The 13,164-nt window shown below is 48.2% G+C and overlaps 3 protein-coding genes across 4 annotated transcripts; 2 read left to right on the forward strand and 1 right to left on the reverse strand.

Moving 5' to 3' along the window:
- Positions 1-21: 21 nt before the first annotated feature.
- Positions 22-3,574, forward strand: LOC125761784 (trimeric intracellular cation channel type 1B.1). Of its 2 annotated transcripts, none has more exons than XM_049423261.1 (4): positions 22-213; positions 1,389-1,829; positions 2,040-2,206; positions 2,306-3,574. In XM_049423261.1, exons 2-4 carry the CDS (start codon positions 1,446-1,448, stop codon positions 2,580-2,582), a joined length of 828 nt encoding a protein of 275 aa, XP_049279218.1. In that variant the 5' UTR covers positions 22-213; positions 1,389-1,445; the 3' UTR covers positions 2,583-3,574. The 2 variants fall into 2 exon arrangements, with proteins under 2 accessions (XP_049279218.1, XP_049279208.1); XM_049423251.1 differs by lacking the exon at positions 22-213 and adding an exon at positions 1,119-1,272.
- Positions 3,575-4,884: 1,310 nt separating this feature from the next.
- LOC125761689 (tether containing UBX domain for GLUT4) lies at positions 4,885-7,495 on the forward strand. The gene is made up of 3 exons (XM_049423119.1): positions 4,885-5,164; positions 5,235-6,330; positions 6,594-7,495. The coding sequence occupies exons 1-3, from the start codon at positions 5,081-5,083 to the stop codon at positions 7,007-7,009; spliced, it is 1,596 nt and encodes a 531-aa protein (XP_049279076.1). The 5' UTR covers positions 4,885-5,080; the 3' UTR covers positions 7,010-7,495.
- A 118-nt stretch (positions 7,496-7,613) lies between these two features.
- On the reverse strand, positions 7,614-13,116 carry LOC125761505 (uncharacterized). The gene is made up of 5 exons (XM_049422693.1): positions 12,310-13,116; positions 9,974-12,058; positions 9,053-9,901; positions 8,460-8,905; positions 7,614-8,043 (listed from the first exon to the last, which is right to left on the reverse strand). The coding sequence occupies exons 1-4, from the start codon at positions 13,105-13,107 to the stop codon at positions 8,531-8,533; spliced, it is 4,107 nt and encodes a 1,368-aa protein (XP_049278650.1). The 5' UTR covers positions 13,108-13,116; the 3' UTR covers positions 7,614-8,043; positions 8,460-8,530.
- Positions 13,117-13,164: the final 48 nt, after the last annotated feature.

Consider the following 13,164-nt stretch of genomic DNA (forward strand, 5'->3'; position numbering starts at 1 on the left):
CATTTCAATAATTGTGGTCGTTTCTACGTAAATAAATCAAAGCCGTCCTGTTTATGTTATGCCAATAGCGGGTATACGAAACGAAACGAAAAACGTAAATTAAACACGAAAATAGAGGAAATTGCTGTTCGTTTTCCACAGCAAAACACAAAGGTGCAAACAAAAGCATTGTAACACCGAAAACGCACCGTGATAGAAAACCAATTCCGACGGGTAAGTATTGTGTTCCAGTTTAGCGTTCTTTGATGTTGCTTCAGTGTAATGAAAGAGTGTTTAAAAAAGGCACGCAGAAGATATTATCTCAGAAAAAGGGTTTTTATTTCTTTTTCCACCACACTTTTACGTATCGGGCTGTAATACTGACGCTAAAGAGACATAATCTTCATCCTCTGCCGAGGTCACATTTATAAATAAACATACCTCCGCCGAGTGAAAGCGTCAGCGTGCGAGCAACAGGGAAGCGCCTAATATCGCATCGTACAACAAAAAAAAAGAAACCATGTACAACTGCACAACGTAAAAAAAATAAAACGAACGCACCCGAGAGTCAGGTTTAGTCTGCTACTAAAATCGCACCAAGTGCGCAAGCTCGTCGTTTATAAAGATCTTTCCGTATCTCACACGGATCACGGGTACAGACGAACGCAACGGATCGCTTATAAAGCGTATTTTAACCGATCTTGATTGAAGAAACCGACAGAAGAGAGGATCGTTTGGTTCTAATTTTAACTTTTTTCTCCACTCTAAGTATACCAGTATACCAGATGCGGTGGTTGTGCCGCAACTATACCGGCTTCATTGCCAGGCAACCGCCGTGCGTGTTGTGCTGAGCATTATGAACGAGCAAACGGCGGCTAAAGAGCCCCCGGGGAGCTCGATAGAGCGCGCGAGAGCCACGGAAATAGTTCCCGGAAATCAAAGCAGCATGCCGACGCTAAGATTTGCCATAAGCTTTAGTTTCTCCACCCGATTATGTATATGGAGCGTTATGGGCTGGACTGTACCCACATTTAGATGCTGCAGATCATACACATGTGACCCTTTTCTCGCTCGCAAGCAAAGAAAGCGAATGAAACTCTCTTTTCTCACCTGTGCATTTTGCGTGACCGCATGAACCGCTGTGCGCAAGCCCTTCGGCTCTAGCCGGCCTAAGCTGGTTGAGCGAGACCCTGGTATGCCCGGGCCTTTTTCGTGTTGCTAAGCTCGAGTCGTACAGTCGTGTCGTGGTCGTTCCGGTCCGTGTGCACACATTAGCCAGACCGTCCTTTAGTGGTGCGTTTATTTCATTGCTATGATTGTGCAAAATGGTGTTTTGTCACACAGTGTTTTCCTTTTTTTTCAAATAAACGTGATCTTTAACGCTCGTGTCCCTTTTTTCCAATTTCCAGGAATCGTTTTCCGTTCGTTCGTATCGCGAATAGTAAAGCAAACCCACCACCACCACCATGGATCCGGAGGCGTTCCTTGATATCGCCAACCAGGTGATCAAGCTGAAGATGTTCCCGTACTTTGACATCGCGCACAGTCTGCTGTGTGCGCTTTCGGTCAAGGAAGATCTCGGTGCCGGTGCACACACCTTCTCACGGAAGCATCCGCTCGCCTGCTGGCTGTCGACGATGCTGGTCGTCTTTGCCGGCGGTATGGTCGCGAACGGGCTGCTGGGCGAGCCTATTTTGGCACCGCTGAAGAACACACCGCAGCTGCTGGTTGCCACCGCCTGCTGGTATATTGTATTTTACACACCGTTCGACATCGGATATAAGGTTGCGAAGTTCTTGCCCATCAAGCTGGTGGCAAGCGCGATGAAGGAGATCTACCGTGCGAAGAAGGTGAGCGAAACGGTTCCGGGTGAAAATCGCAATCAAAAACAGGCACCCAGCCACTATCAAGCGTGCCACAGCGATCAAAGGGGAGACAGAAAACGGCTCGACACTATCAACCAAATGTTTTTAAATCCGTGCTTAACGTTACTAATAGCGGGAATTCTTCTTTCTTACTGTGTTTTTTGTTGTTGTTGCAAACTTATAATCTCTCCGTAGATTCACGACGGTGTGACACACGCGGCTAAACTCTATCCGAATGCGTTCATCATCATGATCATTATCGGTACGCTGAAGGGCAACGGTGCCGGCTTCACCAAGCTGATCGAGCGCCTCATCCGTGGTGTATGGACGCCAACGGCAATGGAGTTCCTGCAGCCAAGCTTGTAAGTAACCGGCAGGCGGCCACAAATGCCTAGCAGAAAATTTTATCTGATCGCCGAAATTAATTCTATCTCGTGTCTCTTGTTAAACAAAAAAAACAGCTACACTAAGGCATCCCTGATCGCCTCGATCATCTTCGTGCTGGATAAGAAAACGGACCTGATCTCGGCACCGCACGCACTGGTCTATTTCGGCATCGTCATCTTCCTGGTGTACTTCAAGCTGTCCTCCATTCTGCTCGGCATTCACGACCCGTTCGTGCCGTTCGAGAATTTGAGCTGCGCCCTACTGTTCGGCGGTATCTGGGACAGCTTGGCCAAGATACTGGGCCGTGGCCAGGCCAAGGAGGAACCGAAGGATGCGAAAAAATCCAACTAAACGCACCGCAAACAGTGGCGTAGAGCATTTTCACTGCTCTCTCCCTTACTAATTGTGTGTGTGTGTGTGTGCGCGTGCGTATATGTATTGTGTTGTAGGCGTTTTTGAGTTTTTGAAATTAGTTTTTTTTCTGTTTTTACGGTTTTAACTTTTCTTTTCCAATGTTCTGTTGATTTACGAAAAACGTGGTATTTGCTTATGTTTAATTGCTTGCCTATCTTTTATTTATAAAAGAGGGAAAGCGAGAGAAAATAAGAGCGTGTGAGAGCGATTGTTTGAATATTACCGGCCAGATCAGATTCACACTCACACGCGAGTAGGGGGTAATACACGCATGCAAACGATCACGCAAACGCCGCTGACACATGCGTTTGTACGCGCCTAGCAGCTAACATTCTAATTTAAGCGTTGAGGAAAATGTACGGTTCGGTCTAGGGTAAGGTTCGCAGCAGTTTTGTTTGATGCATACTTTTCAATGCTTGCCATAAAGTAAACCGGCGAACCGGTTTGCATGTTTATCGCCAAAAATCAACAAAAACCAAAGGTGAAACACGTGTTTTTAGTGTTTAGGGCTGGCTTAAGTTTATTAATATTATTTAACGATTCAATTAGTCCGTTTTTTGCGTTTCCTAGTCCGTCGTAGATACGTAGAGCGTAGGCAGGCGGCGGCATTATGCTTATTTTGCAGTAGAGCTAGTCAAATTATGTTTATTTGTGATTTTTTTTTAAACGAACCCGGACGGTACGTAACAATCGAGCAAGCGAACAAACATGCATGCAAGGAAGCAAAAAAAAGCACCCCTACATAACAGTGGGTGGTATGTGGGGAGTCCTTTTTTTATGTTGGTCCATAAGTGCATAAAACCCAATAACTGAACGAAGTTTACCATCGACAGCAGAGATACACACAGACACACGCCCGAACTTGAAAAGACTTAACTTAACTTTTACTAGACATGGACGCAAGGAGGTTTTTTTTTTTTGGTGGATTGTTTGTTTCTGTTAAAAGATGGAAATGTACGAAAACGCTCCACAAAAAAAAACAAAAAAAAACTCTTGCTACAAAATAATACCCTTTTACCAGCTAACGCGTGGCCTGGGTAGGATGAATCCGTAACGAAAACGAAACTTGTACACGTATTGGAAGGAGTTTATAATAGCGTTTGCTTGCGCTATCGGTAGGATATGCAACAAAAAATCGAAACAGACATGAAAAGCAATAAAGAAACACGCTGTGATTCCAGGCAACAAAAAAAAACAAAATCTTGCGGTTTATTACGTGTCCCTGTGCATGCGAAAAACTGACCTCAGGAACTCTTACGCCAAAAACAAATGCAACGCGCTCGTCTTCAACGGTGTGATGAGTGAGTTGTTTTTTTAATAATGAGTAAAAATAGATCACACATCCCATTTCACGCTAAACAAGGTGTCGTGTTAGTTTGTTGGGAATGTTGTGGTCTATCTTTGAGAGTCAAAATAGATTATTTTAGTATAATCCAACAAATTAGTCGCAATTACATAAAAACATTACTAAGTATTTCGACTTCAATTATTAAGGAATTTGCTCCGGAAGTTATCACCCGGAAGCAGATAGGATCGGTGATGATTGTTCGATATGAAGACATGCTTCTAGACATGACATGACAATAGATGAAGACATGATGTAGTGGCTAGTGTTGGGCGAATCAGATTCAGATTCATGAATCTGGACGAATCTTTGAACTGAATGAATAACTCTGAATCTGTATTCTGAAGATTCATGAATCCTTATTGAATTGTGATTCCGCCCTTTTGGAATAAGACCACCCTCCTACCCGCCTTCCGGTCAACCCTTTTTATTTCAGTGTGTAGCCAGCGAATCATTAAGGATTCATGAATCTTTCAGGATTCAGTTGAAATTATGAAAATTGATAAATATTATAGGAGTTGGCTCATGGTTTGAATGACTCTTTACTGAAGAATTAGTGTTGGGTGAATCTGATTCAGATTCATGAATCTGGACGAATCTTTGAACTGAATGAATAACTCTGAACCTGTATTCTGAAGATTCATGAATCCTCATTGAATTGTGATTCCGCCCTTTTGGAATAAGACCACCCGCCTTCCGGTCAACCCTTTTCATTTTATTAAGGATTCATGAATCTTTCAGGATTCATTTGAAATTATTTTGGGAGTTAGGAGCTCATAGTGTGAATGACTCTTTATTGAAGATTCATATGAATGATTCTTTTCAAAAGATTCAGTAAACACAGCCTTCGATATGGCGACGTGTAGACATACCAAAAATATCGTCCCAACTGTCAAATTAAATTGTTTACATCGGCGAACGAACATTTGCGCGACGGCCAACCAAGCAAGTCATTCCCAGCTTCTTCTCGAAGGTGCCGGTGTATGGATTTATTTCAACTTGTTCGCAAAATTTAGCCGAACGAACCTATGAAACAGTGTACGTGCGTGTTGTTTTCGTGAACGTGCCGTGAAAATTTTGCCAGCATACGATGGCCACCCGTTCCGTAACCGTGCTGACTGTGCACGGCCGCCGCCAGACAGTGAAGGTGGAACCGGACATGACAATTCTGGAGGTGAGCCCAGTGTTGGGTGAGCACCGGTTGGAATGCATGATAAACTCTTCCTTTTTTTTGTACATTATAGATACTGGAGACTGTCTGCCGTAAGTACAACTTCCCACACGATGAGTACGATCTGCTGCATCACAACAAGGTGCTTGACTTAACGATCATGTTCCGCTTTGCTGGCATTCCGAACAATGCCCTGCTAGAAATGGCAAAGGCAAAGCAAATACGTACCGAGGACGAGGTGATTGTGCAGCTGCAGCTGGAGGATGGTACGCGCAGCAACAATGGAACGTACAAACCGTCGCAAACGCTGCTGGATGTGTTGCTGGAGCTTTGCCCAGCGAAAGCGACGGCCGAAGCGCACCCGGTACTGGTGTATATGCGACGGGAGGTATACTGGGAGCAGCTTGGAAAAACCACACTAAAAAGTCTCGGACTGACACGTGGACGAGCGGCACTTCGATTGTTGCAGCGCCGTGCGGAAGAACCAAAAATGCAGGCCAACGTTTCGGCACCATTACCACAACCGGTACGCCGGGAAGAACCTGCCAAACCAGTCACGACTGTGCCTTTGAGCGAAGCCGCTACTTCGGATGCCGCGAGTCCACCCGAAGCAGTGAATCCTGAACCAGATACGCCGAGCTTGGTAGAAGCTGTGGTGCCTGAACCAAAAGCGGAGTGTCCTCCAGAGCGGATCGAAGCAACGAAAGCGGTTGCGGAAGAGGAACAACCGGAAAAGATGAATGTACCTACGGATGATACAATGGGCGAACAGCAAGAAACCGATACACCTCGGCCGGAAGCGCAAATTACGATACTGGGTGGACGGGATGCAGTGCTTTATCATGCATCGACCGCGGAACGCGAACAGGCGGATGTGGCAGACTCATTCTTCGATCTAACCGTGCCGGAAATGATGCAACTGTACAAGCAATTGCAGGATCGCGTAAAATCGTTTGAAGATGCACCGCTTTTGACGGGCGAGCTCAGGGAGCTGGAGCGCAACCAACAGCTGTTGAGTAACATGAACCGGTACCGGCAAGCGGTAATTAGGGTACAATTTCCCGACCGTCACATCCTGCAGGGAGTGTTTCAGGTGTACGAAACGGTCGGACATGTGGTGGAGTTCGTACGTGGTTACCTTGCCGATACGAATCAATCGTTTTATCTGTGTAAGTATTATTAGGGCGGTCCGGTGGTGCATGTGATAAAGGGCGCCAGTCCACACGGCCGGACCGGGTTCAAATCCCATCCGGACCGTTCCCCCGTAGCAAGGACTGACTATTCGGCTACGTGGTAAAATAAGTCTAGTAAGCCAGAAATGGCCGGCGTGACCTGTAAGGTCGTTAAGCCAAGAAGAAGAAGAAGAAGAAGTATTATTATTTATTTTTTTGGCACCTCCGCCCAAGCTGACAGCTGTTTTGTTCGGTTTCAGATACTACACCGCCGAAGGTGGTTTTGCAACCCACGGTTTCGTTGCTCGATGCCGGCTGTTTTCCGCAGGTATTGCTACACTTCAGCTACAACCCTGCGCCCAGTGACAATACGATAGTTCCGGCCGGGTTTTGTCTACAGCCGGAACTGCTCGGTCGACTCTCGAACGCAACCGGTGCTGCCGTGGTTGCAATGCGTGCGAAACGGAACACAACGACGGGCACAGGAAGTAGCAACGAGCAGGAAACCACGGCTGCCAGTAACGCAGAGTCAGCTGTCAGCACCACACAGGAACCGATGGTGGCCGGTCCATCCAACCGCATACCGCACCGTAACTTCAGACAATCCTCATCTCCCTCGACCACGCAAACGACGAGCGAGCGGGAAGCGAAAATATTGAAATTTTTGAAAAAATAGACAACGGAACGGATTACCGAGTAGTAGAGCACACCACGGTTCATTTACCCCCTTTAAATCATCTTTCTTTTGGTATTGGATAATTGAAGGAGGGTTTGATGCTGCACCTGCACAGAGCAATCAATTACAAATCCACAAACCGGTACGGAAAGGTGACTGGATATATTTGCCCAATAATGCAAGGTTTCGGCAAATAGTTAGGATAGAGCGAAGGCGATCGGTTGTTTCTTAATTATTAAATTTGTAAATTCGTTACTATACACGTTGATTTGTTTGTTTCTCACGGTTTTTTTTCCTTTTTCGCTCACTCATTCGTTCCTTTTGTTAACTTCCTCGCTTGATCTACTGCCCCACACATCAAAAGGGAAGTACAAAACCGAATTGAAATTATACGAAATGGTAAATAAAATTTGCCAACAATTATTCTCCAAAAACAAAACAAAAAACAAACACAACCCGGCACAATGTGGTTCTATATAACGAAAATTGGAGCATATTTTATTTGACGAACGAAATATTGATTAATTAGTGATCGTCCCCGATCCTAGAAACTAAATAACGTAACCAAGTGATCCAGCAAATCGGTACGTTTAGTGGGGCGTACCGTTACAAAAAAAAACGTTTCTAAAAGATAGTCTAAACTGATTTTCTAAACAATCTCGTCACAATTACATTTTAACCGTATGGAAAAAAAGAAGTCGCTTTAAGGCTAAAAAGGGGGGAAAGCTTTTTCCGGTGTAAACAGAACCAAAGTTAAATGGCTTTTTTGTTGTTGTTAAAGAAACGAATCGAAATGTAGGGATGTAACGTGTGAATGTTATGTTCCTTGTGTGGTGTACGGCTTCATGCGTGTTCTCACCGTAACGCGGATGGCAAGGCTGCATCTAGGGACAAGCATAATCGGCTACGAAGCATTGTATACTGGCCACGGGATACGTAGACACTATCGGAAACTATATCAAGTGGAGCAATTTTCCTGGCGGTGGCCGGTTGGACTATGAGGTAAGGCTAGCGGATCACTAGCGAATCAGTGACTAGAGGTAGAGAGAAAGAGAGAGAGAGAGAGAGAGAGAGAGAGAGAGAGAGAGAGAGAGAAAGAACATCATTACTTGAATTCTTTGAGCGCTCGCTAAGGCAATTCGGTTCTTGGAAGTGAGCGAACCAGTTCTTTCAATTAGATGAACTGAACGCGAATCGCGGTTCATTCACGACCTAGTCATCCATGACGTTCTTAAATTCGACAGGTAGCTCGCTCATTGATTGAACGACCTACTTTGAACTGTTTAACTGAAGAACTGGCGAAAAGAACGACCTAGTAGAACAGAACGTTCTTTAATTCGACGAGTAGGTCGCTCATGTGAACCGAAGAACTGTTGTACCTTGATCAAATGAACGTCGGTCGTTCGTTCTTTGCAATGAACTGAACGAACCGTACGGTTCTAATTCGTACCTGTTTGACTAGATGGCAATCGTGGACTTGGTTGGTTGTTGGTGGACTTGGTCTAGTCAGCTTCGACGACCCTACTTCTTCATGGCGTACGATTTACTACTCTTCGCCTGTATGATGCGCGATATGTAGGGTGTACGGGTGTCCACGTAACCGAGACTGCTGCTCTCACCATCGTCATCCTCATCATCATCGTCCGCGTAACGGCGCCGTCCACCCGTCGTCACCTTCTCCACCATATCCATCTCATTCTCCAACTCCATATCATCGCCACCTGCATGTGGATTGGTGCTGCCCGGGACAGCAGTGGCAATAACGCTGGGCCGTTTATATTGCCGCTCCATGCTACCTCTAGCGGTGAATTCCTTCTTCCGATAAAGACCACTACGGCCGATGGCGCTCTGATGTGGCAGACTGTCCCCGTCCGGATCCGATCGTTTTGTTTCACCCTGTGCAAGAAATTAAAAGCAATCAATTAAATGAAAATATTTCTTGGATAGTTATCCAAATTAACGATCTTCAATTTCGAAAAATCTTTCTCTTTTTCGCTTCGACTAGCCGCAATTGAAAAAAAAATCTAGAACTACTTAACATACCGTCGAGTCCTGCTCGCCATCACCATCGTTCGCTGGATGATGCTGATCCGGATGGTTCTCCATCGAGAACAGACGCAACTGATGCCGTATGGAAGCCTTCTCGCGTGCCCGCTTCTTCTGAAACTCTTCCTCGACGCGCCGCATCGCTTCCAGCTCGCTTAACCGCATCGCCTCCTTAATCTCTGCCTCCCGGGACAACTTTTCCGCCACCCGGCGCTTCTCGATCTGCCGTATCGTGCTCTGGAACGTGAACCGATGGTTCCGCCGGTTGGTAAGCTTTACCGGGAAGCTTTCAAATTCGCCATTCGGCGTTTGGGCACTGGTGGCCGCCGCAACCGGTACCGGATCTTGCAGATTTTCCTTATCGTTCGCAACCCTTTGCGCCGGTACAGACACACCGGACGAAGCTAGCGGTTTCTCATGCCTCTCCGGCCCGTTCTGGTTGTGATAGCTTTTTCGATTATTGTTCTCATCCTGCTTACTGCTTTTGTCACCCGTGTGAACGTGCAGTTTTGTGGGTTCTTTCGGCAGATACATCATATGCTTCCCGCTGACAAGATATCCGATGGAGCTGTGCTTATGCTGGCCCAGTGTCCCAATCGACACCGGTGCACCGGTAGCGGTGTCTGCACTTTCACGCTCACGCCCATCGGGTAGTAGAAGCTTGGAACGTTTCTCTGGTCCACTTCCTACCGGGCCTGTCCCACCGGTCAGCTTCGTATCTAACCGACCGAGGAACCAATTGCTATCGTTGGTGTCCATCTGTCCGCTACTGGTGTCGTCGTGTTTGAACGCACCCGATACTGATTTGCGAAACTTTTGCAAACTATTAAACACGTGTTTCTCCACCTGCAAAAGCAAAGAGTAAAAAGTGTTAAAACATGAAGGTTTTTGTGGTTTTTATAGTCTTTTTCTGTCTACCTTTTCATCTGCCGACTCGACGTTGTAGATGGATAAATGATTTTCCCGTGGTAAGGATAGGCTAAACAGATGGCCTTTGCTGGAAAAGTCTGGTCGCGCATCACCATTTACCCATGCGACACCGTCCTCGATCAGATGCCGCCTTGATTCACCTGCACTGCCCATCGTTAACTCGTCCTCCTCCTCCTGTTCGTCCTCCTCGTCCTCATCCTCGTCCTCATCATCGTCAAGATCTTGCTGTGGTGTCCAGGGCATCAGCAGCAGCGCACTGGATGACCAGCCACCGTGCATCACCGTGCCAGCACCGGCACCACCACCCTTGTGCAGCTGTGTCCCACTTTCCGGGCTCGTATCACCCGCCCGCTCCTCCTTGCCGGATGCAACGGGCAGCGCTTCCTGCCCAATGTCCGCCAGTATGCCGGCATCGCCCGATATTCCACTGTCGCCGCTCTTGTTGTCTTGCAGCCCTGGTACCGGTTCGCGGTAGACACGCTGTATGCGATCCTCCGGCACGTCCAGCTCCTGGTCGAGACCACGCAGGAAGGATTTCTTTTCACCAACGCCGGTACTACCCAGCCCGTCGGTTGGTGCATCGCGGCAAAACTCATCCTCCGTCGTTAGCAGACGCCAGGCAGCGGCCGGACTAAACCGTGGTATATCGAATTGCTTACGGGGCAGCGTTGGCCGCAGCTTCAGTGCGATCTCCTGCTGTCCGGGACCGTCCGTCTCATCCCACGTGCTTACAGGACCGGTTCGCACATCTGCCTCGGATGATGCGACCGAATCGGATGAACGAAACCGACTGCTGTTCAGCAGACTGGCAGCAAACTGATCGATCAGTTCCATCTGTGTGTGTCCAATCTCCTCCACCGATTGCCCGTCAATGTCTTGCTGGGGGCGTGCCTCCCGACGTGTCTCACCCTCCCGATCACTCTCCTCACTGTCATCGACCCGTGACTCGGACATAAATGCCGGCTCGGCACGTTTCGTACCGGAAAATCTTCGCGGCGTATCCGTTGGATGACGATCGTCCCGCATACCGAAGTAGAAGCTTGTTTTCGGTGGTGGCGGAGGCGGTGGAGGTGTTGGTGGTGGTGGTGAATCGCGTGCATCCAGCTTTCCATCCGTCTTGGTGCCGGTTCCACTCTGTTCCAATTCTTTCGGTGGTTCTACATTAATTACCAACGCGTTAGACGTTGGTTTGGTTTTACCACCACCGACAGCAGGTAGCAGCGAGAAGCGAGAACTTGTCTGTTCGTTTCCCGCACCACCAGCACCACCACCACCAGCAGCTCGCTGCAGCTTCGTCTGTCCGGTAACCGGTGACGTTCCATTGCTATTGTCCGTGTTGCCCGTTTTTCGTCTCGTTGCCAGCTGCAACTCTTTCTGGAAGTCGGTAATGGCGGCCGTCGCTGCGGACGACTGTTTGCGCTGCGCCTCGGCAAGGGCCTGCTTACGCTGGTAGCTTTCCGCCGGTGTACCGACCTGCTGGCGTGTCTTCGCATCGGTTCGATTCGTAGCACCCGCTGGTTTGATCGGTGTCTCCTGCTCGAGATAGCTCTTTACGATCGATTTGCGACGGGAAAGTGGTGGCGACATGGTTGGCTTTGCTGCTGGTCGTGGTTCATTTTCACGCTGCCGTTCCAACCCGAGCAGACCGGCGTCGAAGGTTTTCTCGCGCCGAAAGAATGATACCGGATTCGGGCGGGGTGAAATGTGATCGAGCACCGTCTTGAGCTTCTCGTCATCCGGTGATCCACTATCGTTGCGGTGGGCAACCATGTGCGGAGCAGAGCCGTTCGGTTGTAGCGGAACAGCCGACCGCATGAACCCGCTACCGGGCCCGTTCGATGGACCATGCTTGCCGGGAAATTTGGCATCGGATGCTTCCGGCAGCTTCGCTATCGTAGGCGTTTTCTTCGTTTCGGCGCGTGTTTTGAACAGGCGCAGTTTGCGCGTAGCAGCTACGTTAAAGCTACCGTCACTGGACGATGGCAAGGTGGAGGTGTTTGCGTCCGAGCCCGGTTTGCGCATGGGCGAGTAGGCGATGATGCGTTGACGTTCTACATCCTTGTTGGAGTCCCGCTAAAAGACGCAAAAAGAAAAGGAAAGAGATAAACAACAAATTACCAAAAACGCCTGAATGTATGCAAAACGCAGCACCAAATGAGATTAATTTGTTTTGCCTCGAGCTAAACGTAAACTTTCTTTTATGGACACGAGCAGTGAAGGTTCAAAAGAGGAAAGCTATGCATATCTCGCTTGTACATAGAATGCAAAAGGAAATTGTACATTTTATCCGAATTCGGAATATTATCAATCAGTAGTTTACTAACCTTTTCCATTACAGGTGGTACCGGCGCCTTCTTTTTGTTCTTGCCTTTCATGATTTTCGACTGTGCCATTTTGGGATTACGTGAACCGCCGCCGCTCACTTGTTCCGATGGCTGTCCATTGCGTGGTACTAGTGACAAACGTAAATCTGGCTCGGAACCGAACCGTTTCCGGTAGTTGAGCGATTCGGCCGTATTGCCGTTCGCTTCACCGTACCGTGTTGCCTGTCTGTCTCCTCTACCGGGCGGACCACCTCTGCTTGTCTCATCTTCGTGGTTGTACGCGTACCCATTACGAGTGCGATTGCCACCACCGGACGAGAGTCCTGGCGGCATTAGATTTAGCTGTGTGCGCGAACGCTGCATCAACATACGAGGTGGTTGGAGTGAGCTTAGCTCCAGATCTTCGTCGCACTCGCTAAAGCTAGCCGGTTGTTGCTGTTGCTGGTGCTGTTGGTACGTTGGCGACGAGATGCTTTTCGAGCGTTGCAGTGCCTGGTTGTTCTTGCTGATGGTGCCTCCCGCATGCAGTATGCTACCATTGTTGGTGGACCGAAGCTTCGCCACCTTGCCCGGTATATCCGGCAGCACCTTGATCTGCTGCTGCTGCTCATGGTCACGTGGTCCACCACGCCGGTGATGATCCCGCTGGTACGAATCCATCCACGAGGAGGACATACCACTACCTGCCTCACCGCGCATCGCATCGTGATAACGCTGATGATGGTGATGATAACCCGGGTGATGATGGTAACCCTCCTCATATCCGGACAACCCGCTCATACTGCCTGAGTTGCCCATCTTTTTACTATTGCTTGTACACTTTCGTTTGGCTTTATTTCAGTGATTGATGCTGGG

This window comes from Anopheles funestus, chromosome X (genome assembly GCF_943734845.2).
Source record: "Anopheles funestus chromosome X, idAnoFuneDA-416_04, whole genome shotgun sequence".
In the NCBI taxonomy this organism is placed as follows: domain Eukaryota; kingdom Metazoa; phylum Arthropoda; class Insecta; order Diptera; family Culicidae; genus Anopheles; species Anopheles funestus.

Excerpts from the sequence above, each read along its gene's own strand:
- LOC125761689 (XM_049423119.1), top strand. The coding sequence starts at position 5,081 with ATGGCCACCCGTTCCGTAACCGTGCTGACTGTGCACGGCCGCCGCCAG. Across the intron at positions 5,165-5,234 it reads CGGACATGACAATTCTGGAG|ATACTGGAGACTGTCTGCCG; the intron begins GTGAGCCCAGTG and ends TGTACATTATAG. Across the intron at positions 6,331-6,593 it reads GAATCAATCGTTTTATCTGT|ATACTACACCGCCGAAGGTG; the intron begins GTAAGTATTATT and ends GTTCGGTTTCAG.
- LOC125761505 (XM_049422693.1), bottom strand. The coding sequence starts at position 13,107 with ATGGGCAACTCAGGCAGTATGAGCGGGTTGTCCGGATATGAGGAGGGT. Across the intron at positions 9,902-9,973 it reads TCGAGTCGGCAGATGAAAAG|GTGGAGAAACACGTGTTTAA; the intron begins GTAGACAGAAAA and ends TTGCTTTTGCAG. Across the intron at positions 8,906-9,052 it reads ATGGCGAGCAGGACTCGACG|GGTGAAACAAAACGATCGGA; the intron begins GTATGTTAAGTA and ends TTTCTTGCACAG.
- LOC125761784 (XM_049423261.1), top strand. The coding sequence starts at position 1,446 with ATGGATCCGGAGGCGTTCCTTGATATCGCCAACCAGGTGATCAAGCTG. Across the intron at positions 1,830-2,039 it reads AGATCTACCGTGCGAAGAAG|ATTCACGACGGTGTGACACA; the intron begins GTGAGCGAAACG and ends ATCTCTCCGTAG. Across the intron at positions 2,207-2,305 it reads GAGTTCCTGCAGCCAAGCTT|CTACACTAAGGCATCCCTGA; the intron begins GTAAGTAACCGG and ends CAAAAAAAACAG.